General features: G+C 49.1%; 1 protein-coding gene across 10 annotated transcripts in view; it reads right to left on the bottom strand.

The window, feature by feature from the left end:
- Window positions 1–6,948: 6,948 nt before the first annotated feature.
- Plekha6 (pleckstrin homology domain containing A6) overlaps window positions 6,949–23,958 on the bottom strand; it is a 136,486-nt gene continuing 119,476 nt past the window's right edge. For 8 of the 10 annotated variants that reach the window (XM_055598097.1, XM_055598098.1, XM_055598099.1 and 5 more), the window contains 9 exons: window positions 23,342–23,491; window positions 21,981–22,110; window positions 21,763–21,869; window positions 17,660–17,836; window positions 16,366–16,533; window positions 16,156–16,289; window positions 15,537–15,682; window positions 11,348–11,471; window positions 6,949–10,674 (listed from right to left, as the gene is read on the bottom strand). In XM_055598097.1, coding sequence (XP_055454072.1) covers window positions 11,356–11,471; window positions 15,537–15,682; window positions 16,156–16,289; window positions 16,366–16,533; window positions 17,660–17,836; window positions 21,763–21,869; window positions 21,981–22,110; window positions 23,342–23,491 — 1,128 coding nt within the window. In that variant the 3' untranslated portion in view covers window positions 6,949–10,674; window positions 11,348–11,355. The remainder of the gene's footprint in view (window positions 10,675–11,347; window positions 11,472–15,536; window positions 15,683–16,155; window positions 16,290–16,365; window positions 16,534–17,659; window positions 17,837–21,762; window positions 21,870–21,980; window positions 22,111–23,341; window positions 23,492–23,958) is intronic. The other 2 variants (XM_055598104.1, XM_055598105.1) reach the window with 1 other exon arrangement.

Here is a 23,958-nt window from a genome sequence, read left to right as displayed (position 1 = left end):
CCTTTCCCCAATAGTGCTCTGATGGAGTGTTGAGGTTGCGCAGGTGGGGCGTTGGTCTTAGGAGAAGAGGGAATCTAGGACAGTTCCCTCAGTAGCTGGGTGGACATGGCTATATCCTTCCTTGCATTGTAGCCCAAAAAAGAGACAGATATGAGGCCTCAAGGGTTAGCTCAGCAGTTAAGAGCACCGGCTGCCCCTGCAGGGGTCCAAGGTTGGCTGCCAGCATCTACATGGCAGTTCACAGCGATCTGTGACTCCTGTTCCATGGGATCCACCTCTCTATTCTGATCTCTGCAGGCACCAGGCATGCAGGCAGCACACATACATATATACAGGCAAACATACACATAAAATAAGTTTTTTTGTTTTTCTTTATTTGAGACAAGGACTTGCTTTATAGACCAGGCTGGCCTAGAACTCACAGAGATCACCTGCCTCTGCCTCTCCCGAGTGCTGGGATTACAGGCGTGAACCACCACACCAGGCCACATAAAATAATTTTTTAAAAATTCTTTTTAAAAAGAGAAGAGGTTCCAGGCAGTGGTGGCACATGTCTTTAATCCCAGCACCGGGGAGGCAGAGGCAGGTGGATCTCTGTGAGTTTGGGACCAGCCAAGGACATAGAAAAACCCTGTCTTGAAAAAAGATGAGAGAGAGAGAGAGAGAGAGAGAGAGAGAGAGAGAGAGAGAAGAGGCAGCTGGTTTCTGATCGTGTTTCCCCACTTCAGAGGCAGCTGTGCTCAGCAACCTTTGTAATGCGCCCCTGGGCCTGATATGAGCTCAGGTCACACAACTTCCGAACGTCATGTAAAACTGAAAGCCACACCAAAAAGGAACACAAGAACAACTTGTGAGACATGATGTCTCTCAGTACACAAAAGCTCAAAAAGGCCTCCAAGGAGATGCACACAGCGCTGGAGAGGTGGCTCAGTGGTTAACAGCACTTCCTGCTCTTCCAGAGGACCTGGGTTTGGTTCTCAGCACCAACCTCAAGCAGCTCAGAACTGCCTGTAACTCGATGTGGCACAGACAGACCCACACTAAATAAAATACATAAAATTTCCGAAAAAGAATGAGCACATGAAACAGGCAGACACATGCACTAGGCACAATGACAAGTGTCTGAATTTAAGCTGGGTGTGGTAGCGCCTACCTTTAGTTCCATCACTCAGGAGTCAAAGGCAGGCTGAGCTCTTTGAACTGGAGTCTAGCCTGGTCTACACAGTGGGTGCTAGCCAGTCAGGCTACTTATTGAGACGTTGTCTCAAATACAAAAACAACAATTAACCTTGAGTCCTTCTATGCAGAAACAAACCCCACAAGTTCCTAAGTAAACAGCTCAGGTGTGGTGGCACAGGTTTGCAATCAGAGCCCTCAGGAGGCCTAGGCAGGAGAAGCTCAAGTTTGAGGCCAGCCTGGGCTACACAGTGTGTTTGGGTCCGGCCTGCACTATCTAGTAAGATCCTTTCTTCAAAATGACCTCCCCTGCCCACAGGAAGGAACAAATATTAGACTAAAACTGATACTAGGAATGATGGAGCCCTACCATCCCAGCCACTCTGTACTCGGAAGCAAGAGGATTACATGTTCAAGGCCTCCAGGATTAGAGTTCAAGGTCAGCCTGAACCATTTAGTGAGACCACACCTCAGAATAAAAATTTGAAAAGAATCTTTCTCCAGGGTCTAGCCCAGGAAATGTAGTCCTTACCATCCATGCATCTCTTTGCAACAAATGGAGACTGTTACAGAAACCCACAACCAATCAGATGCCATACCTACGAAGTAACTCCTAAACTGAATATTTGTGTGTGTGTGTGTGTGTGTGTGTAGGATTATAAAATCTAGAAGACCAGGGAGCTGGCTGTGAGTAACGTCTCTTAGGATGGTCAGAAGCCACAGGGGCAGCACCAACAGAGCTGCTAACATGGATGGAGGCAGAAAGCCCAGAAGGCCTCAACTATAGACAACTAAGAAATGCTGAGAATGGAGAAATAGTCTTCCCCAGGGAAGAGCTCACCAAATGATTATCCAACACCAAATGGTCAGCCCTGAAAACACTATACAAGTGACAGGCTGAGCAGGTTGGACTGATGTAGATATATGTATGTATGTACGTGTTTTTGTACATTTACCATTTATGCATTTTATACATACATATTTATGTGTAATAACAATTACTGAAAAGAGATAATGAATTTGAAAAAGAGCAAAGGAGGAGATTATGGGAGGATTTGGACAAAGGAAAGAAAAGGGGGTAGACTGGGGATGATGTAATTATAATCTAAATAAACACTAGGGTGCTCACTGCTCTTCCCGAGGACCTGGATTCACTTCCCAGCTCTCACATGGTGACTCTCAACTCCCGTCCAGGGAACCCGACACTCTCTTCTGGCTTCTGTGCACGGCACACGCACGGTGCACAGACGTACACGTATGCAACGCTCGCATACACATTAAATAACAAAAATTGAAAAAGGAATTAGAAAGGGCCCGGTCGCTTATTCACACAATGGTAGAAAGCTTGCCAGACATGCCTGGGGCTCAATTCCTGCCTCTAGATTTCGTTCTCCAATACTGCAAACAAAGAAAAACCCCACAAAATATGCATGTCAGATAGTCAGCTAACAGGACACTGTATATAACAAGAGAAACAGGGACGGGACTCTGACTGAGGTAGGAATGGAAAAGAGGGGTAGATTAGAGACACCAAGTAGACCAGGGAAGCACGTGGGGCCTGAAGGGGAAATGAGTTGTGTGAGGTCATTGTCGAGACCTTGAAGGGGCTTATGATGTACATCAAACACACACCTGCCATGAGGTGCCATCCCCCGTGGGGTGATCCACCAAGATATGATTTTAAATGGCTGCAGGGGAGCTACATTTCTGAGATCAGTGAGCAGCAAAGCAATCCAGAGTGGATCCTCTGAGCACGTCAGAGAAAGGGGGAGCCAACACTTACACAAAACTTAAAAATGTGAGGAATCAGGGCTGGGATCAGTGACTAAATAAATAAAATAATAAAAAACAAGTAAAATAAAAATTAAAATGTAAAAAATCAAGGCTGGAAAGATGGCTGAGCAGGTAAGGATCTGTGAGACCCACATAAAACTGAAGGGAGAGATCCAACTTCTGACCTCTGCACACAACAGAAAATTTTAAAATTAAGGAAAAATGTAAGGAATGGCCAAAAAAAAAAAAAAAAAAAAAAAAAAGAAAGAAAGAAAGAAACATATTTTCAGTACTTTTGAGACAGGGTTACACTCTGGTTACACTCAGGGTTATACTGTGTAGCTCTGGCTGTCCTGGAACTTGATATGTATGTAAACCAGGCTGAGCTGCAGCAGAGATCCTCCGGCCTCGGTCTCCTGACTGCTGGGATTAAAGCTTGTACCACCACACCTGGCTTAAAAACAACATACAAAACAGTATTGCTTTTAATTATGTGTCTGCCTGTGGGTGTGTCTGTGTAGGGATGTGTCCCTGATTGCAAGTGCCTGTTGAACAGGACGGCGTGGAGATGGAGTTACAGGTTGGTGTTTGTTATCTGGTGTGGGCGCTCGGGACCAAATTCGGCTCTGAAAGAGCAGAATGGGCGTTGACCTGCTAAGCAGTTTCTCCAATCCCTGAAATAATTTCTCCAGGCTTTTGTTCCAGAGAGCTCTGTTTAAGGCAGTGAGTCTCAACCTTTCGAATGCTACGACCCTTTAATACAGTTCCTCATGTGTGGCAACCCCAGCCATAAAGTTATTTTATTGCTACTTTATAACTGTACTTTTGCTACGTTGAGAAACTCTTCAGTAATTCCCAGGCACGCCATTCACCTTGGGCCAATTTCTTTGCTCCTCAGCAACATAGCCTGGTTAACACTGAAAGAACTCTCAGTTACACGAACTGTTACAACATGTGTTGGCAATACAAGGGATGGGTTATTGATGATTTTGAGGCTATGTCATATTCCACTTAAGTGTTTTCAAAATAACCTTACTGAGCTGTTCATGAAGCTTATGCTAAAAAGCTTAAAGCCACACACACAAACGTTCTAGTGGTATGATTAATTGAACATAGCATGAGAAGTGCATTTTGGTCCAGGCGTACACTCAAGAGCAGTTTGCCGAGGACGGGAGCAAGTCTTCTTTTGGAAGTCTGTCCTGTGCAGTGGAGAAACTAAAAGCTGGCCAAAATTTTACTGCCTATACTTGAGATAACCTAAGGTGCTCTTGCAAATCTTCCAAATACCCACTAGGGGGCAGTGTGACAGCCATTAAAACCCATAAATTCTAATGTCATGCCCCAGACCTTAGACTTTTTATTTAAAATTTCTGTGCCTCAGTTTCTTTGCTAAGAGTACTACCCATCCTATGGAGGTATAATGAGCATTACTGAGTAGCTATATACCAGTGCACTGTTCTGGATACCTGTCCCAGTGTGAGCGCTTAGTGAGTTATTGCTATTTATATTCTATTACAGTTTATTAATTACTATCACCATCTTCTATTAATTGACTTCTATTAATAGGCTGTTATACTTAAAAATTGAGCCTCTAAACTGCTCCCAAAATGTACCAGACATCAGCTAGGATACTGTCTTCCATCATTCCCACCGTAATCTACCGGAGACTTGGGACAAGAGAACTCCGAACTGGACTTTCCTGGCATGATTTTCTAGACACTGGAGGTGGGTGTCCACAGTCCACCCTCCTGGAGAGGGCCTTCCATAAGGTCAACCCTAGGAAGAGTCTGGCCATAGAAGGCCAGGCTGATCCTCAGCCCGGGGCTGTCTTCTCAACTGGCCACTACAAGAAAAGAATGATCCACTTACTGTCAGGTGCTGCAAACCTGTGTGAGCGGGAGAGGGCACCCTAGAGTCTGCGCAGCCAGCTAGGGCGTCTTTCAGCAAAAACCACAGGCCAGCGAAGGAGGAACCTTCTTAAACACTCACCCTTCTAGTTATCATGCCTGGCAGGCGGAGCAGGGACCTTCTCAAGGTCACCGCTACACTCTGTCACGATTGTAAACGAATCCAAGTTTTCGAAGTACTTCTTTTTCATCCATTTCTTTTTTTTTTTTTCTTTCTTTTTTTCTCTCTCTCTTGAAAACTTCTTAGGAATAGTTCCTATTGTCAGGTGAGGAAACCAAGGCTGCACGAGCCAGTCACCTGCTTGGTTCCCTCTGCCTGGAGCACCTCAGCACTGCACCACACGGGGGCGCCAGGGCAGTGGTTCCCAACCTTCCTAAAGCTGTGACCCCTTAACACAGTTCTTCATGTTCAGGTGACCCCAACCATAAAGTTATTTTCATTGCTATTTCATAACTGAATTTTGATACCGTTGTGAATCGTAATGTAAATATCTGTGTTTTCCAACGGTCTTAGGCAACTGTGAACTGGTTGTGACCCACAGGTTGAGAACTGCTTCTGTCGTCTAGAGGGATCAAGCCAACAGGGTCTGGAGCCTGAGCTACCACGCCAAGGAAGCAATCATATACACAGCTCCAGAGCAGCTCTGTGCACAGGCGTACTGCAGAGGCCTTTGCTCCATTTCCTGACCAGTACCCCTTTATTAGCAGGTGGCTTTGTTGGAGGAAGCATGTCATTGGGGGGGGTGGGCTTTGAGGTCTCCTGTATGCTCAAGCCACACCCAGGGTGACTCACAGTCTCCTTCTGCTGCCTTCAGGTCAAGATGTAGAACCCTGAGCTCCTCCAGCTCCATGTCTGCCTGCATGCTGCCATACTTTCTGCCATGATGATAATGGACTAAACCTCTGAAACTGTAAGCCAGCCCCAATTAAGTGTTTTCCTTTATAAGAGTTGGTGTGGTCATGGTGTCTCTTCATAGCAATAAAAACCCAAACTTAAAACATCAGTCCCAGCTGGGTGAGGAGGTACAAGTCTGTATTCCCAGCACTCAGGGAAGCAGAGGGAGGTGGGTCTCTGTGAGTTCAAGGCCCGCCTGGTTTTACGAAATGAGTCCAGGACTGCCAAGGCCACACAGAGAAACCTTGTCTCAAAAGAGACCAAAAATAAATAATAATAATAATAATAATAATAATAATAATGTCAGTCCCATGAACTTTTTTTCTTCCCAAGCTGACTTCTAACTTATGATCCTTCTGCCTCAGTTTCCCAAGTGCTGTGGTGATAGGCATGTGCTGCCTGCCTGAAGGGGCCTGCCTTAAGCCCATGATTCACGGCTCTCCTGGGGATGTCACTAACTTATTATACATGTTAAAAGGAACATCCTTACTCATACTGTAGGGATGAGACCAGGGTGTGACAACCTTAAAGCTAGCTGTCTGCTTTTAAGATGGGGGTCTCTCTATGTAGCCCCAGGTTGCCTTGGAATTTTCCATCCTCCTGCCTTGGCTTCCACATGCTGGGATCACAGGTGTGTGCCATGCCCGACTTTATTTGGCTTCTTGAGCCATTCCTCACAGTAAGATTTCCAAGAGAGAAGGTCTAAGAGAGTCCCTTCTCAATCAGCAAATGCCTGCCAAGAGAGGCCAAAGGCTTAGCCTAGGTGAGAACTCAGGTGGTCTTTCTGGTCCACTATTACCCACCCCCACACACCTTTGTGCCCTGAAACAGCCACAGAGCACTGGGCAGCAATTGAGAATGCTGGAATCTTTTCTTCTGTGATCCCACCATCCATGTGAGAGGCAGATCAAGGAGGGTGCCCTTGGAGCACTGATGCTTCCATTATACAAACCTCAGTCTGTGATGGCCACCCCTCACCCCCCAGCCCCAGCCTGTGAGCTCTGAATATTTGTTTTAGAAGGAAGCTGAGAAGAGCAGTTGAGGTGGGGAACAGAGAAGGGCTGTTACAGGTGTTGACGCCCCGCCCCCCTCCCACCCAGCCCTGATCCTTTTTCCTCTTGTCTGTAACCTGTGGACCCCAAGGACAGGGCAGCAAAAAGCTGACACAGACACAGAGAGGGACACACACATCATAGGTACAAACCATTCATTTTATTTCCGGTATTGGTTTATACAAACTTGCAAGATACAAATGCAGAGCTCACTGGGGTTCTTCAGTATCTAATCTGTTAAGATGGCCACTGAAAGGAGGGAGTGCTTCTCACCCACCTCAGCCAGGCGCCCCTTCTTCAGGGGAGGGCAGTCGGCTAGACAGACGCTCAGGGGGTGCTACAGCAGTGCGGTCCCAACAGAGATGCTGTTCATCTAACCATAACTCTTTGTCTAAGGTCACTTTCATACTAAATAAAGACACTGAGATCATAGATTTCCTTGTATGATTTATTGTCTAACACTAGCAAATCAAATTGGCCCCAAATATGTGCATAAATAGATATGTATATATATATATATATATATATATATTTATATATAGTACTTTTCCTTAGTTTTAAGAGCTGCCAGGAGGAGGGTATCTAATGGGGAAGGAAGGGATCCCGTCTTGCAGTAGTAGTCCCGCCCCAAGAACATGCCTTTCACAAAGGCAGGAGAGCACACTTGCTGCTTGCAAGCTTGCTTCCTCAGAAAAACCTTTAAAGTGACAGTAGCAGTATTTGATCGCAGCCTCTTGGTTTTTGGTGAAAGAGGTAATATGTTCACTGGGAAGGCCCTAAGTGGGTAGCCAGGGCTTTCCCCAGAAACGGTACTTATCCCTAGGCCTATGTCTGGGCTCTGTTCATTCAGAGCAAAAGGCTCCAGGCTGGGAAAAGGGCCAACAAATGCCAGAGGTGAAAGTCAGGCTTCAAAAGGTGGCCAGAAGTGCTGCAAAATTCCCAAAGACATCATTTCAGATTTAGGGAGAGGTCTCCATCCTTCCCAAATCTTTTGCAAGGCGAGAACCTCCTTGCTCAAGTCACCTGTCAGAAAGCAAGTTTGGGAAGCTGAGCTGCCACAAGCAGAACTCCAGCCTACAGCCTGTCAAAGCACGGAGGGTTTCCTGAGAAAGACCCAAACTTTGACAGTGACTGTTGGCCCTGCCCAGCAAAGAATGAGGCCTCAAGTCTGGATGCCAGACCAATGTGCCATAACTGCCAGAAAGAAAACTCCTAGAGGGAAACAGGTGTGACACAGAGTGGGCTCAAGAGAAAGTGTGGGAGAGGCCTGGGGAGCCCACAGTATTCTCCAGAGGACACAGCTGGTCCCAAGCCACTCTCCGGGCTTCAGCTTGGGTCTTGGGTCTGTCAGAGAACAGACTGACATCCTTCAAGCTGGCTAGCATAGGCTGCCAGCAACCCGTTTGCCTTTTCTCACAGAGGGCTGAGGGGAGGTGGTCCGGCAGCCCGGTTGAGGACTGCATGTTTGCAGTTGTAAACATTTCCTTCAGGAACCTCACATGCTTGACAACCCTGGGGCTGCTTTCTGAAGTTGAAAGCAAAGTCAAATTCTTAGACCAGGAATTTCAAGGGAATGCTCTGCTCCTGCTGGATGCAGTCCGGGGGAGCCTGGGGACCAGCCCTTGATGATGACTGGGCAATGGGGTAGAGGCAAGGGCAGAGGTGGGGACCAGGGACAGCCATCCAGTCTCTTCACACATCACCAATCCCTTTCAGACATTGCACATTTTGAAAATAGATCTGCTTTTTAAACAAAAACATAAAATAGGTCTGCCTTAAAATAAATCTTTCCTCTCCCCTTCTTTGGATCAAAAAGGCAAGGGGGTGTGGTTTCAACATGCTAAGAATGACGTGGACAGAAAACAGGTCAGGGCAGGAGCTGAGGAAAGAACTGACATGTATATATATTACACAGGTACCTATGACATGATCACTTCCATAAAACATATATTAAGGCATGTAAAGCAACATGAAGAGCCAGCTTTATGAACTACAGGGTGAGAGTGGAAAAGACACACACATTTCTTGGTATTTTTTGTGTTTCTAAAAATACCACTATTAAAAAAAGAGAGAGACAGACAAGAGACAGGGAAAGCCCTAAAATTTTGTTTCTTGTGGAAGAGGATGTAGGGAGAGAGGGCAACCTGGGGGCTAATCCCACCTACCAGTATTTAAGGAAGAAAGGGCAGGTTTGGAATGTCACAAGGATCACTTCCCAGAAGTCTGCTGGAAGTGAAGACAGGTGGAATCTTCCTGATCCAGAGTCTCTCAGAAGCAAGACAATATCCTAAGCACCTATAACAGTACCTGATACACAAAAAGTGCTTGACTAGTATTTGCTGAAAGAATCGTCATCTTTACTTGCATATGAACCAGCAACTGTCCCAACCATGAAGGAATGGTGGTAATGAATTGATGGGAGATGACGCAGTTGTTTCCTGGGGCCACTGATGTTCAGGCTGAAGTCTCTGGGCGGCAAGTGTGCCAGGACAGGCCTGGGGGCGTGTGTCTGCAGCTAGCCTTTCTTCGTTGCTCTCTGGCTCCGTTCACTCATGGTAGGTGGAAGAGAGGAAGGTTTCCGGCTCTCCGTGTCCTGTCTTCCCTGGGTAGGTGGGTTGTAAGAAAGCCCAGCCTGTGGTGCTGCTCTAAATGCTTGAGATGAGGAGTAAGTACCTAGAACTTGGCCTCACAGCTAAATTCTCATCCCCTCTTCCCAGGACAACTCCTCAGTTGTCCCACAGTACTTTCCAGGTTTGAATGGGTCACGAAACTGGCTAGGTAAGGCCCCAAGGCTGACAGACTCTATGTAAAACAGTTTTTTCTCTGCCCATGACCCTAGGAGAGAGACAGACAGCAGGCCTTGACACAGGCAGGACCATCTCACAGGCTACCTCACTAACATCCCTTCACTCCATACCTTGCTACCAAGCACCTCAGCTGGCGCTGATGTGTGTCTGGTGAGTCCTCTTGGTGCCACCTGCTCCTGAGAAAGATGTGAAGGTACATAGGTCACAGTCAGGCTCTCTGCTTGGCACTAACCTAATGCTTCACACAAGAAGCCATTCCTATTCTCCCTTCCCCTATTCCCCCTTCCTTGCCTTCCTGCTACTTGAGAAAAGCATCTGGCTTTCCCTTCCTTCACTCTCTAAGTGTCTCTCCTCTTCCATCTGCTCCTGCTTCCCACTTGCCCTCAGACACTGCACAGACCTGCTGTCATCTCTCTATAACACACCTGACCCCTCCAGGAGCCCAGGAGCCTCTCCCTATCACTCATTGTCTTCTTTGGCTCAAGCAGGGTGGCTGATCTCCAGGAAACTCTGGGAAACCCATCAGCAGAGCCATGCCAAAGCCTTGGGTGTCACCGAGGCAGCTGGGACTGAAGGGGAAGAAGATGATGGCAAGAGTTTGGCCTCTCAGTGTGTTGTATGGGTTCCAAGGAATGGAGAGTCTGTCTTGTCCTCACTTCTAGTCCTCACTCATTGCTGAGGGCATGCTCCCCACCACCAGAACACGGTTTCCATCGGGGGATGGTGGCAGGAGGAACACCAATGCCATCCAAAACTGCCCTTGAGCTCCCTGTGATTGGAGCCTCAGAGAGAATGACATCCTGGCCTTGCCATTCCAGGCTTTGCCTTAGAACCATGGCATGACAGTGCAGGCTTCCGGGCAAGGGCAGCAGATGTTAATTTGAAGGCACCCATGCTTCTTTCTGAAGCAGCCCTGGCCCCCAGCCTGGCTCTCCGTGGCACTCTCACAGTGGGTGCAAGAGCAGGAGGCCAGGATGAGGAGCCAGAGCCTCGGCTGTGCAGTGGATGCTATCAGAAGGTGGCTCTGTGGAGCTTCACAGCATTGGCCTCAGCCAGGGCTTGCACTAAAAGAGAGAGATAGAGAGAGAAGCAGGTGAGACTAGAACACAGGGAGGCACCTCCATCCAGCTTCTCTAGGGAGTTAGACACTTCATTACAAAGAGCTGGGAAGCTACCCCTTTCCCAACCTGGAAAGAGCAGAAAGGAGGGTGAGAAGTCAGGTTCTTTTCCATTCCTAACACATGGCTGTGTGCTGCAGGGAAGGGAAGAGCAAGGTGGGGCTATGGTGCTTTAGCACTGCCTGCGGCTACATTAATGTCTGGGAGCGGAGACACAGCATCTAGGTGCTTCTCAGGGTTCTGTGGCAGGATTGCTATGGATCTCAAGGGAGGGAAACTGGTTAGCAGACCGGAAGTATAGGGTGGTAGGTACGGAGGTAGGAGGCCAGGGAAGTACCTTCCCAAGCAGCAGACAGGTGTGGTATTAGCACCATTCTCTTCTGCTTGCAAACAAGCAGAGTCATGGGCATTGCCATATCTAAGAAGCAGCCTTGCCAGCCACCTGCAGCCAGGACTGCTTGGAGACACTGGTGGCTCAAGCGGACAAATGGAGGGGGACACTGTGCACAGGGTACCAGGGTGGGGAGAAGCAATGAGAAGGCATAGATGACTCAGTGGGGTGGGGGAAGGAGGACCCCCCCTCCCTGAGGTGCACAAAATACAGTAGAAAAGTGCTTACGTCAGAGCTCAGACCCGCATGGTATGGCTGCTGTCGGCGCCCCGTGGGCGTTCAGACGGTAGGGGGTTGACTGGTGGAGTCGGGGAAGCAGGGGAGGTGGGAGGGCTTGGGGTGGCACATTGCACTGGAAACAGAAATGAACAGGGGAGTGAATAGAGGACAAGGGCTGTTAGGGAAGGAGATGGGCACCCAGAGCAAGCGAGGGCACTCCCAGGGCAGGGAGGCAAGCAGAGAGAGAAGAGCTGGGCTGGGAGCTTGCTCAAGCAGAGGCAAAGCTGTCCTTAGCTCCCAGGTACAGCGGAGGATAGCGAGGCCCCTGAGGAGACCTGGCCAGACCCAGGCTCTGCTAAGAAGCAGGGTGATGGTGCATGAGGCTGCACCTGCTCTGGGATAAAGAGTCCCTTCCCATCCACACTGCGAGGTTCATGTTCCACCCTGTGCAGACAGAATGGAGGTGTGGCACTTCACACCAGCTATGGCGGCTGCACCCATGAGCATGATTAATAGTGCAGTAAAGTCACACCAGTCCATGGCTTAATGGAGAAGTAGGACAGTCGCTGGGAAAATAATTTTCAAGTGGATTCCGGATAGCCACAAAGTCAGCCCTGTCAACTCTGGTGGCTCAGAAGCCACACCCACGATCACGAGGAACCTTGTTCTGACCGGTCCAGCAGAGGGCCTTCAGTCCACTCTTGAAAAATCATTTTGAACTTTAAAACGGTGACATTTGGACTGATGCGATTTTGCTCTATCATCATGTCATGTGAAGAACAGCAAAGGGGAGAGACAGCGACAAGGAGAGTCATCTAAGTGGCCACGAAGCCCTTGCCAAGCCCTTGCCTCAGTCTAGCCAAGGCAGAAGGATGGCACAGAGCGCATCCTTAACTTGGGCTCAGAAAAGAACCAGACCTCAGCCAGGAGTCACACTGCGTTTCTAAGATGTGACGTTAAACTTCCAAGTCCTTGCTGCCCAGCCTGGCACCGGCCTCACCACCTCTGATCGTTGTGTAACTCTGGGCCAGTGTGCCTGCTACTGTTGTTATGGGCATATCCTCCGTGTGTTCATAGCCCAGCTTGCTCAAGTGCACTCGAGGTCATATCTACTTCCCATAATGCCATTTGTGCCTGGGATCTGACACCACCACGTTACACTGGTTTTCCACAACTAAAATAGGTGCTTGTGCACTTTCAAGCCTCAATACTTCCAAATAATCCAACATACTTGTCACATCGGAGGCAGAAACACTCACAAATGCTTTCCAACACATTCACGCTCATGTCCAGATCTCCAAAGGAGGGTTACTTAGGGGCCAAGTTCACACTCTAAAACAGTCAAAGACCCAACAGCGAAGCAACGCTGCTCCCTGGGGAGCTGAAACCAGTGTTATAACATCTACCTAGTCGGGCTCCTGTGAGTGAGCACACGGATCTGCAGACTCCATTCACTGTTAACTCACAGTTCTAACAGGTGCTGACCTGTTGGTATTCTTACGCACAGAGCAGAAGCAGAAAGCCGGGGTGAGACAAGGGAGAGAAAGAGGGGAGTTGAAAGGCCCCACGCAGCTCTAAGATGGCTGGCATAAGTGAAGAAATAGAGAGGACATGGAGGTGTAAGCGTGGAGGGGACCACACTTGGGTGTGGAGAGAGTCACACGGAAGAGCGGCTCCTGGGGGCACGCCTTCCCCAGAAGTCAGGAGCATAAGGACACTGACAGTGTGGACTGAGGAAGGAAAAGGCAGTTAGGTGAGTACTGTCTCTTTAAGGAAACATAAACGCACTGAACCAAGTTAATTTCAAACGTGTAGCAAGTACACATCGGACAGATGTGGCGCTACACTGCATGTACATCTGCACGCGTGAGCAGCCACACACATTTGCAAGTGCACCCACCTCTCACCCCACCTTGCGCAGAGACATTTCTACCAGTGCTACAGTGTTCCCGACACACGAGAAGCCAGTCACACATAAATGTGCACGTTCATACATGTCACCTCCACCCACAGGAGCACACACATGCTCACACACGGCATTCCTACATTTGCTCTTAAACATACCAATCATCAAAATATACACAGCTACGCATCTACAAACATTGCCAGGTACAGGACATCTGTGCCAGGCACAGACTCAGAAACACTGTGCCTTCTCATAGGGCACCCACTGAATCAGCATGCGGCAGCCAGGTAAGCTTACAAGCAGGACACCCCTCACTGATTATGTTGTCTATGACACACATACCCTTTCAGCTCTGCATGCCAAGCCTGCTGCTCTTGGGACCTATGCCCAGCCGTTCTCCCACCCAGTGTCCAGGGTATGAACCTATGCCCACAATGCGTGTGCCCAGGACTCTGGCTCGTGCTCTGGGGCTTCTGGGCCACAGGCCAAGGATAGTGGAACAGCGGGCTAGTTCTGAGGTCTGGCCCTATCATAGCCTTTTTTTTTTTTTAAGTTGTTGGGAGTTTTGGCAAAAGCACAATGACCACTTGCTTTTGGCACACAGAGCCTGAAATGTAAGCCCATGTGTTGTTAGTGGGAAATCTAATAGGTCCCAGAGCTTTGTTTTCATGAAACCTGGACAGCTGGGAAACAATGGAGAAAGCCAGGTCCACAGCAGGGCAGAGGGGAGTTTTTAATCTTTGTATGTGCCGCCCTCTTGAAATAGGAAGTGCCTTTTGCCCAAAGTGTGTGGAATTTGATTCAGGTTCAACTTAGGTTCAAGTTCTTTTTGTAACTAAAGTAAGGAGAGGTTACAGGAAGCCTCCCTGCCTGCAGCCAGACTGGTTGTGCTGCCTTGGCTGCAGGAAAGGAGCTGGCCCTCCTAGCTCTCAGGCTAGACATTGGGGTACCTGCAGCCCCCCAGTGCTTCCCAGTCTTCCATCCTGAGCTTCATATTCCCTAAACCACAGCAGGGGCTCCTCGAGGCTTAACTGGTCTCTTCTTTGTTGACATAACCCTCTGGCTCTAATGTGCATGTAGAAAGTGAGAAACAGGCAGAGGGTTCTCATTTCAACATCAGCTCCTACTGGTTCAAGTCTTTCTACCCAGCACTCAGCACTGCCATTGTCCCAGCCTAGTACTGTTTGGGGGGCTGCCATCTGCTGCTTCCAACCCTTGCACCATCTGAGCTAGGGGCAGGCGTTCTCAATTTTACCAGTGAGGAAATGGAGGCTTGGAGTGCCATTTGTCATCAACACAAAGCGCCATCCTTTCCACGGCCCTCCGGCTTCCATCTTTATCTGCTTGCTCCTGCATCATCAGGACTGCCATCACTGTGGCCTGTAACCTGGTCTGTATCACTTTTACTGGTCACCTTGAGCCATGGCTGATCTCATATCATTTATCCTAACTGTGGCCACCAAAGCTCACAATTTGTGGGTGTGGTGGTGCCACCATTAATCTCAACACTCAGGAGTCTGAGCAGGAAGATGGAGGGCTCCAGGCCATGCTGAGTTACACAGCCAGACCCTGCCTCAAAAACAAAACAAACTAAAATGATCCCACTATGTGAGGATAAGCTAACCACTGCCTTACCATGCCCTCTCATTCACACAAACGCCCCTTCATTCACATTCCCCTCCTCCAGGGTGCTGCTCTAGCCTGTGGAAGTTAGTCCCAGTGACTTCAACATTATGGTATCTAACTGGGACCTCTGTGTCAGTGTGAGCTCACTCCCTCTTCAGCGTCTCTTAGTAGGGAACTTAATTTGGATTAGCAGCCAAGGTGAAGATGGAATGGCTCTCAAGTCCTTACCATACCTTACCCCCCCCCCATCTTCTTTGCATTCTTTTGTTTGCATGTACCTAAGGAAAAATCAGAAGAAAGCCTGAACACCTGGCCTCCTCACCCGTGGTGGCAAACATACTTATGCTTCCCGAGGAAGCACCATCATCATCTCTTCTCTGTGGCTTTGCAGAGGCAGATGGTTCCGAGTTCCCTGCATTTTCTGACCGGTTCTCTGTAAAGTGGCTGTGAGCATCATAACAGCTGAGCCCCTGGAGGTCAGCCAGTGTGGACCCTTCCTACTGAGCCCAGCATGACCCCAGTGCTCAGTGAATGCTCAGTGTGACCCTGAGAACCATTTCCCTGGCCTGGCATCTCTCTGAGCCTGCCCCCCTGGCAGTACTGCACTTCCTCCCCTACACCTGGTCAGCTGGTGTCCCTGGCGGAGCGAGGCCCAGCCCCTCTCACCAGACAGCATGCGGCCCCTGCGGGAGGCCTCGGTCGCCAGGGCACAGGAGATTTCAATCCGCTTCTCCTGCTCCTGCAGCTGGCTCTCTGAGTCCTGGGGCACGTCCACAGAGTCCCCCTCGCCGACGGGCACCACGTTCTGCATACTAAAGAGGCACAGACACACAGACATGGAGGGAGGGACAGCATGGTCCAATTGGCTTGGGGTGGCCTGCAGCTGAGGTTGGTGGGGAGGGCCAGGGGCCTTTGAGGAAGCTGCCTGTGGTGCCCAGCAAGGCTGTCCCTAGGAGCGAGGGAGATCCTGGCAAGATCTTGGGACCCCTACCCTCAACATTTTCAAATGAGTTTTCGAGGTTCAAGTGAACATGTGGGGCAGCCTTGAAGGGGAGGAGGATGAGCCAAGGCGCCCTCTAGTTTGTGCACAAGCCCAGCAGTTCTCTCTAGGGCCCAGAGGCAGCATCCTCATTCCTGCCAGAGGCCTGGGTATGTCTGCTGCCTCTGGCCACTGCTTCCATTTTTCTCTACCCTGGGGAGGCAAGGTGCCTCCAAGACATCTAGTACCCAGGGAACCTGGGTGCAGGGAGGGTGGTGGAGCAGCTGGCCCTTCTAGGTCTATTACCTGGATTTGGCAATGAGCGTCTTGATCCTTTCCACCTTCTTCTGCTTCTCCTTCAACTCCTCGGGGCTCAAGGGTGCATCAGGTTCCAGGTCAATGTACCGTTCAGGAATGAGGACTTTGTCTGGAGTGGAGAGCTGTGGAGGGCCTGAGGTTACCACCCACACCCCTCCCTGGCCATCCCCTCCCTCCGCCCCTCCTGAACCCACGTACCTCCTTACTGATGTCCACATCATAGTGCTGGGGCTCCAGCTCCATTTTCCGAAGCCGGGCAATTTCCTCCCTCGGAGTCTCATACACCTGGCCGCCAGACTCCTCGGCCCGGAGGGCTGCCTCCAGGTTGGAGATGTCCACTTCATGGATGCTGCGGTGACGGCGCACCTGGGGGACAGCACTGTCGTGAGCATGTCTCCCTCTAGGCAGTTCTGACCGTTCCTGTGTCCTCGGCCCTGAACAGCAACCTTGATCAGGCCCCCATCTTCCTGCACTGCAGAGCCTCCTTCCCTCCCCTCTGCTTCCCCCACACCTGCCTACAGCAAGGCCTGGGGACACACTCTCATCAGTGTTTCCTGTCAGTTCTTGCTCCTGCACTTACAGGCTGTGCTGCACACCTCAGGCAGAAGAAGCAGTGTGCTCGTATTGATTTCTAGTTGTTTTATGCTAGGGAAGTTCTGCCCTAGCAGCTTGAGCAGAACTGGAGGAAGGTAGGATTTGCATTATTGTTTCTTTTCTATTTCTGAAACTTACTGTAAAGAAAAGTTAAACAGGTTCCTTGGCTCCACCCACCTCATACTTAGAGCTGTGCAGCCCAGAAAGCCCTTAATTTCTATTGGCTTTGTTTCCCTAACTATAAACCAAGGGTGATAAAATTTGAAATAATTGCTGTCATGGATGGGGTTAAATAAAGGAATATGGGTGCTCCATGAACAGTCCTGCTTGAGGGCTACAATGGCTGTCTTCAGGGCACCCAGGCCAATGTTCAACACACGGAAGGCACTCCAGAGTCGCGTAAAGGTGATGACTCTTCCCATATGGTGGACTTTTCACTATTTCCTACCAAATTAATTTTTTCTTTTAAGTGTATGTGTGTGAGAGAGAGATCACAGGTACAGAAAGCATGTGTATGTAGGCACCTGTTGAGGCCAGAAGAGGGTGTTGGATTTCTTATAGCTGGGATTACATGCAGTATGGACCATCTTATATGAGTGCCAGGAACTGAATGCCAGTCCTCTGCAAGAGCAGCAAGTGCTCTGAACACTAAATGAATTTTTGAATACTTCATCTCAGCAGAAACATTCCTCATTTTCTCTGGCGTTACTTTTCATTAAGCATGAAGAAGGAACCCTGACGGTAGACGCACTTCTATGCAGTGGGGCATCCCAGGGGCCCTGCTGGCTTGCCCTCAGTCTTCTCACTCAAGCTCCCTGGCCCAGGCTGCTCATGGGCTGAGTGCAGCTGTGTGGACAGATGGCAGACTCAAGCCTCTGGGCAGCTGGGAGGACATTACCACTTTGTAGGCAGGCCGGGTGCTAGGCTCAGGGGCTGGGCTGGCTGGAAGCTGCAGGCTCCTCCGCTTTTCCTTCATGGAGCCGCTCTGATGCCGCCTCATCCTGTCGATCTGCTCCTCCACGCTCATCTTCACCTTGCCCTCTCCAGAGAACACAGCGCTCTTGGGGCGCTCTTGCTATAGTGAGAAAACAAGGCTCTGCCAGGTGCTCCCATCCCACCACATTTCCCTCCTCTCCGTATGCTCAAAATATGTCTCCTGCCCCCAGCCTCCCCCAAGAGCACTGAACAAGGGTTCTAGAAAGGTATATAAAATTTTTTTGACCCTAATGTCTGCAAATATGATTTTATTTGGAAACATGGTATCTTCTCGAACCAGAGCTGTCCTTGTAAAAGATAGAAAAAGATGACAACATAGAGCGGAAAGTGTGATGTGAAGACAGAGGAAGACAGAGGCAGACACTAGAATGATTTATCTACACACAAACAAGTGCCAAATCTTGTCAGCTGGATCCACACCTAGGAGGGGCTGCAGCTCCTCCCTTAGCACCGTTAGCAGGCACTAACCTTGCCAGCACCTTCATTTTGGATTCCACACAGATGAAGAACAGACTTTTATTGTTTTAAGCTACATAGTGTATGATCTTTTATAGCCTTAGAAAACCTCTAAAGACTGGGATACTAGGAAATGGGTGCTAAGAAATACTTGGCATAATAAAAGAAACTTCTAAATCAAGAAATGGGTAGAGGCTCAGAGAATTTTGAAGTGAGTAATGGGGAAAAGGAATCATAGATTCCACTGGTAGAAATGGGGACTTCCAAAATGATTCAGGGGGCTGGAGAGATGGCTCAGCATTTAAGAGCACTGTCAGCTCTTCCAGAGGTCCTGAGTTCAATTCCCAGCAACCATATGGTGGCTCATGACCATCTATAATGTGATCTGATACCCTTTTTTGGCATGCATGAAGATAGTATACCCATATACATAAAACAAATAAATATTTTAAAAAGAAGAAGATAAAAGAAGAAGAAGAAGAAGAAGAAGAAGAAGAAGAAGAAGAACAACAACAACAACAACAACAACAACAACAACAACTACTCAGGTAAAGGAAAGAGGAGGTAAATGAAGAAGCTGGGAGCACACACCTTTAATCCCAGTACCCAAAATGCAGAGACAGGAGGATCTCTGTGAGTTCAAGGCTGGCCTAGTATGCAAACCAAATTCCAGAAATCAAAGACTGGAATACAGGGAGGCATTGTCAAAAAATAAAAATAAAAATAGAAGAGAAGGTTTCCCTCATCTTAGAGAGAATTCATATCACCAACACAACACTGGCAGAGGAGCTAGAAAGAAGGCTCAGTGGGAGAGCTCAGTATGAAGATTTGAGACTGAATCTCTAGAACCCACACATGCATGCAACCCTGGATGCCTCTGTGGTGAGCTGGGAGGCAGAGAGGAGCAGCTCTAGGAGTTTGAGGGCTAGATTGCCTGGGGTAAGCAGAGCTAAACAAGAAATGCTATCTTAAGTAATATGGAAGTCAAGGGCTAACACCTGAATCCTCTGTCTTCCATGTGTACTGTAATATGTGTGCAGTGTGCCTATACTTACACACACACACACACACACACACAGCCCCCCACATATCACACACACACATATCCTAACACACACACATACACACTTTCTCACACATACTAACATTGGCAGAAAAGTAGATGTTAAAGGTACTTCCAGTGAAGTTGCAAGAGGAAGCAAGGGGCATGTTTTTGGATAACAGACTCTTTGCCATAAAATGGCATAAACTTGGCTAATTGTGCTTGGTTGTGGGATGGAAAGCAGAATTGATAAGTAGTCAGCTTGGATATTTAGCTGGAAAGGTTTCCAAGTAGAATGTTGAAAAATGTGACCAAAAAGAAATCAGCAATCCACTGTTGTGGAAGAGCATTGTTTAAGAGGACACAGTTATCTTGCTGAAAAGATGGAGGTATGACTGATAAGCTAATCAAGCATTCCAGGAGCCAAAAATTGAGATGGGCCATCCAAGAAGGCTCCTTAGAGACCCCACATCAGATAGCATGAGTTCCCTCAAACCCAGCAGAGTCACATGTGTTTGTGAGAATGCTCTCAGAACAAACTCAGCCACATCTGAAGATGTGGGAGGAAAAGCTATCAGATTTCTGAGTGTGATATAGGCAAGAAATCAGTTAACAGAGCTTCTTAGATACAAATGTCAGCTACCTCCCTCAAGAAGAAGCCAGGCCCACCCTAAGAGAAAATCCCTGACTACAGATCATGAGGCCAGAGAGACAGGTCTAGCAACAAGCACCGGTGGAGCCTTCACCCACCCACAGGCATGGCAATGAGCGGCAGAGGACTATTCTCAGGCTGTAAGCCCTAAGACTATAGCTAAGAGGTATAGCATTTGGCCAGCGCACACAAGGCTCTGGGATTGGATTCCCAGCACTAGGAGGACTATCTTGGGGCAGGAAGATAGCTCAGGAGGTTAAAGTGCTAGTTGTGCAAGGCCAATGACCCAAGTTTGATCCCTGGAACCCACATAAAAAGCTGGATGGAATGATGCCGACCTGGAATCCCAGCACTGCTACCCAGAGAGGGAGGCAGAGACGGGGCACCAGCTGCAAGTTCATGGGCCAGCTAGCCTGGAGCATACAGTGCAGCAGCAGAGAGCCCGCCTAAGATGCCTCCTGACCTCCACACATGTACGGTGGCTCATGCACACTGGCACCCGCGCAGACATAATGAAACAGTAAGTCACTTTTAAAAAGAAAGATTACCTTAAGCCATTGTATTTTAGACACAGATTAACTTGTTTTCAAGTTCTCTATGTAGGGAGGATTCTGCCCCATAATGAACACTATCTAGAGTCCCATGCACACCTGCTAGAGATGATTCAGAGGATGAGCTACGGGACTTTGTGTGTGAGGGGAGGAGGTGCACAGTGCACACATTGGTGTGAGAATACACTCACGTGCGCATGCGTGTGTAGAGGCCAGAGGGGGATTCCAAGGGCCTTCCTCTACTGCCCCTCACCTTCCTTCTTGAGGCAGGGTCACTCCCTGCACCTGGAGCTCACTGTCCTGGCTAGACTGGCTGATAGTGAGGCTTCTGAATATGCGTCTCCACACGCCTACAGGTGATGCTACAGGAAAACGCCTTCAGGCCTGGCTTTTACAAGTGTGTGAAACATCTGAACTCAGGTCCTCCTGCTTGGGCAGAAGCACTTTGCTGCTGAGCTATCTGCCTTCGTTTGTTGAGACAGAATCTCATTCTGTAATCGAGGCTGGCCTTGAGCTCACTATGTAGCCTCAGCTTCTCGAGTCCTGGGGCCACAGGCATGAGCCACCTGGCCTGCCTGGAGATAACGGGAGTTGATAGCAAGTCTGAGCTGATAATAGATGGGATTTTAGTATTAAGGTTAGTGATGTTGTAGGTTGAGATTTTGGCACTCCTGGAATAGAACGAGTACTTTTCAAGCAGAAGGGCATAAAATTTGGCACTGTAGTGGTTAAACAGTGATCCCCAAAGATAGATCTAAACCCTAGGCCCTTTGTGTCTGAGATTATGCCCACTTTTTGGAAATAGGTTTCTACAGTTGTAATTAAGGTCATCGTGAATTTAGGAACCAAAATCCAAAGAGGCGTGTCCTTACAAGAAAAGGAGAGGACACACAAGGGAAGAGGTATGAAGGGAGAGTGATCCAAAGGGCTAAGCATTGCTGGGAGCCACTGTTCACCAGGAGAGGGGCATGGCAGAGTCTCCCAGGTTTCCAAAGGAGCCAACATTGGCGGCACCTTAACTCTGCATTTCTGGTGCCTGAGCAGGGAGTACAAAGTTGTGTTTCTGTAAGCCGCTAATGTGTGCGGGAATGTGTTAGTTCCCCGGAGCCCTAGGGAGCTAACACTGTCTACTTCCCTCTGGCCTCTGATCTCCCTGTCACACCCTGCCAACAACGCTCATCTTCCTTGAACCTTGATATGTCCATGAGGAACCATTCCCTGTGTGCACCCCCTCCCTAGTTCTGGGTCTTGAGTGGTCATGGCTACCGGGCACAAGCCTTCAGAGCCTGCAGGTAGGCACTTACCCTTGAGGAGAGGCCATTGGTGAGCCCATTGGTAGTCCTCCTCACCACAGATGATGGGGCCATCTCTTCCTCAGCAGGAGGTTTTGTCCGGGGGGGCACAATGCCAACTGTAGGGAGAGAAAGCAGCTAGTGGGCCTTTTGGGAAGCACCTGGAGCACACTCCTCCAACATGAGGGAGCACTTTAGCCTTACTTAGGCAGGTATGGGCTGACACACACCTTTGTTGAGAGCTGCCTGCTTCTCTGCCTCCACCTCTTGTCTGGTGGGCACAAGGCTGATGTCTCTGGGGATATCCAGGGGTGATGTCTGGTCAAAGTCTTTCTTGCTTGGCTCAAAGCCTGTTTTGGACTGGGAAGAGGGGATGGGAAGATGGTATTAGGGTGAATGCTAGAGATTTGGCCTCCTTGATGCCTTCTTTCAAATCCTTTAAGATATGGAGGGCAGGGAAATTACATAGGTGCTAGCTGGTGAACAAGGATGGCTCTCAGCGTGTGTCACAGGCTGAGTCCTCTTGGGAATGAGAGCCAAGGAGAGCTTTATCTGGGGCTAATGAGGAGGCCCCTGCCCAATCCAGGTCACTTGGAAGGCCTGGAGAAGCACAGATCGATTGTGGGCTCTGATCATGGGAGAGAGCATCACCAAACCCTAGGCTCTGAGGGCCCTGCTGGAATCCATGCAGATTAGTCAAAAGAGATCAGGTTAGCCTTGATACCAGGGTGCTGGGGAATTGAAATAGGCACTTGCTTTTTGGTTTACAGAGCCATGAGGCCTCAGACAGCCTATGAGCAATCACTTCCGATTGTAGTCGAAGATTTTAAGCCTCACAGAAAATTCAGAAAATAAGAAATAAAGCTGGAGTCTGAAACCTCAGCTATCGCTCAGCCAGAAGCCTGGGCAATAGTCCTGTTGCCTAGTGAACAATAAGTTCACTAGTTATTGTTCACAATAGTGAACAATAAGTCTTGTTCACTTCTTGGTGTAACAACTACAGGCTATGCCAACTATTCTCTGCCTGTCTCACTGGCAAGGCCTCAACTGCCAAATCCCATATAGGCAACCCTGGAAAGAACACATATCTCCCAATAACATACAACCAAGCCTAATCTAATTCTCTGTCTCTCTGTCTGACTAAGGACCTAGGTGAGAAGCCAGAACAGATGAGGACCCGTGTCCTTATATGCTAGAGGCTCATGAGACCTATCGAGAATAAGGCAGAGGCAGAACCAGAGCACAACGGGACTGGGGTCTGAGGTAGGCAAAGGGACAGGAGGGACCGGAATGGCACTGGGGAAGGTGCCACTCCATTTCCTTTGGTTTAATCATGTTGGTAGGGATCTCTGCCCACAACCATCCAATGCTCATGAGCTGGTTTGGGTAGGATTGTAATCCATTTTTTCCCATTGTCCACAGAAAGCAAAAGGGAAGATGGCCTGTAAGAATGTTACCCTAGGGCCCGGAGGAAATAGAGCTTTGTGGAAATGAGTAGGAAAACAACTCCAGTGCTCTACCCTGCCCCTTGCCTGGGTCTTTGTCCCATACTGCACCGTTCCACCCTCCAAAACCCAAGGATGCTGGGTACCTGACCCCTGGCGGTCTCGCCACTGCGATGCCAGGAAGGGGAGTTGGGGTATGGCCAGAAGCGGCTCTCATTGGGGAGTGGAGGGACGGTGGGAGGAGATTCCAGGGGTACGTAGGCTTTGGGGAGGGGCGGCCGAGGTGGGCCAGGTTCCTGAGGCAGAGAGAAGCCAGAGCATTAGGAGGAAGAAGAGCAGCCACTGTGAGAGCAGAAGAGAGAGTTAGCAGGAGCCAGATCATCTCATCCTATGGAGCATGCCCCTGGTCTGGGCACTGCAACCCAACCCTGGCCTGGAGAACTCCCGATCTACCGGCAGCCCTTTGCCTGGCCCCTCAGTGGATCCCTTCCTGCCCATCTCTCCACATTATTTCAAAGCTCCCTCAGTACTGCCCGACTAGTAAACAGCTCCCTACACTGACCCTGAACCCCATCTCCTCCGGACACTTCTGGTTTAAATTCCCATCAAGTACAGGGGATGTTTGCTAACCATCTTGGGGCTCGGGAAGACTTTCTTGTGAAGCAGCTAAAGAGGACAGGTGGACATGGGAGTGGGTACAGGGGAAACCTGAAGGAAAGGTCAAAAACTAGTAGGAGAATGGTTCGTAGATACTGTGAACGAA

Source organism: Psammomys obesus, unplaced genomic scaffold (genome assembly GCF_907164565.1).
Source record: "Psammomys obesus unplaced genomic scaffold, mPsaObe1.curated_primary_1811, whole genome shotgun sequence".
Lineage (NCBI taxonomy): Eukaryota > Metazoa > Chordata > Mammalia > Rodentia > Muridae > Psammomys > Psammomys obesus.
The sequence above is the reverse complement of the archived record's forward strand: the minus strand, read 5'-3'. Positions and strand labels throughout refer to the sequence as shown.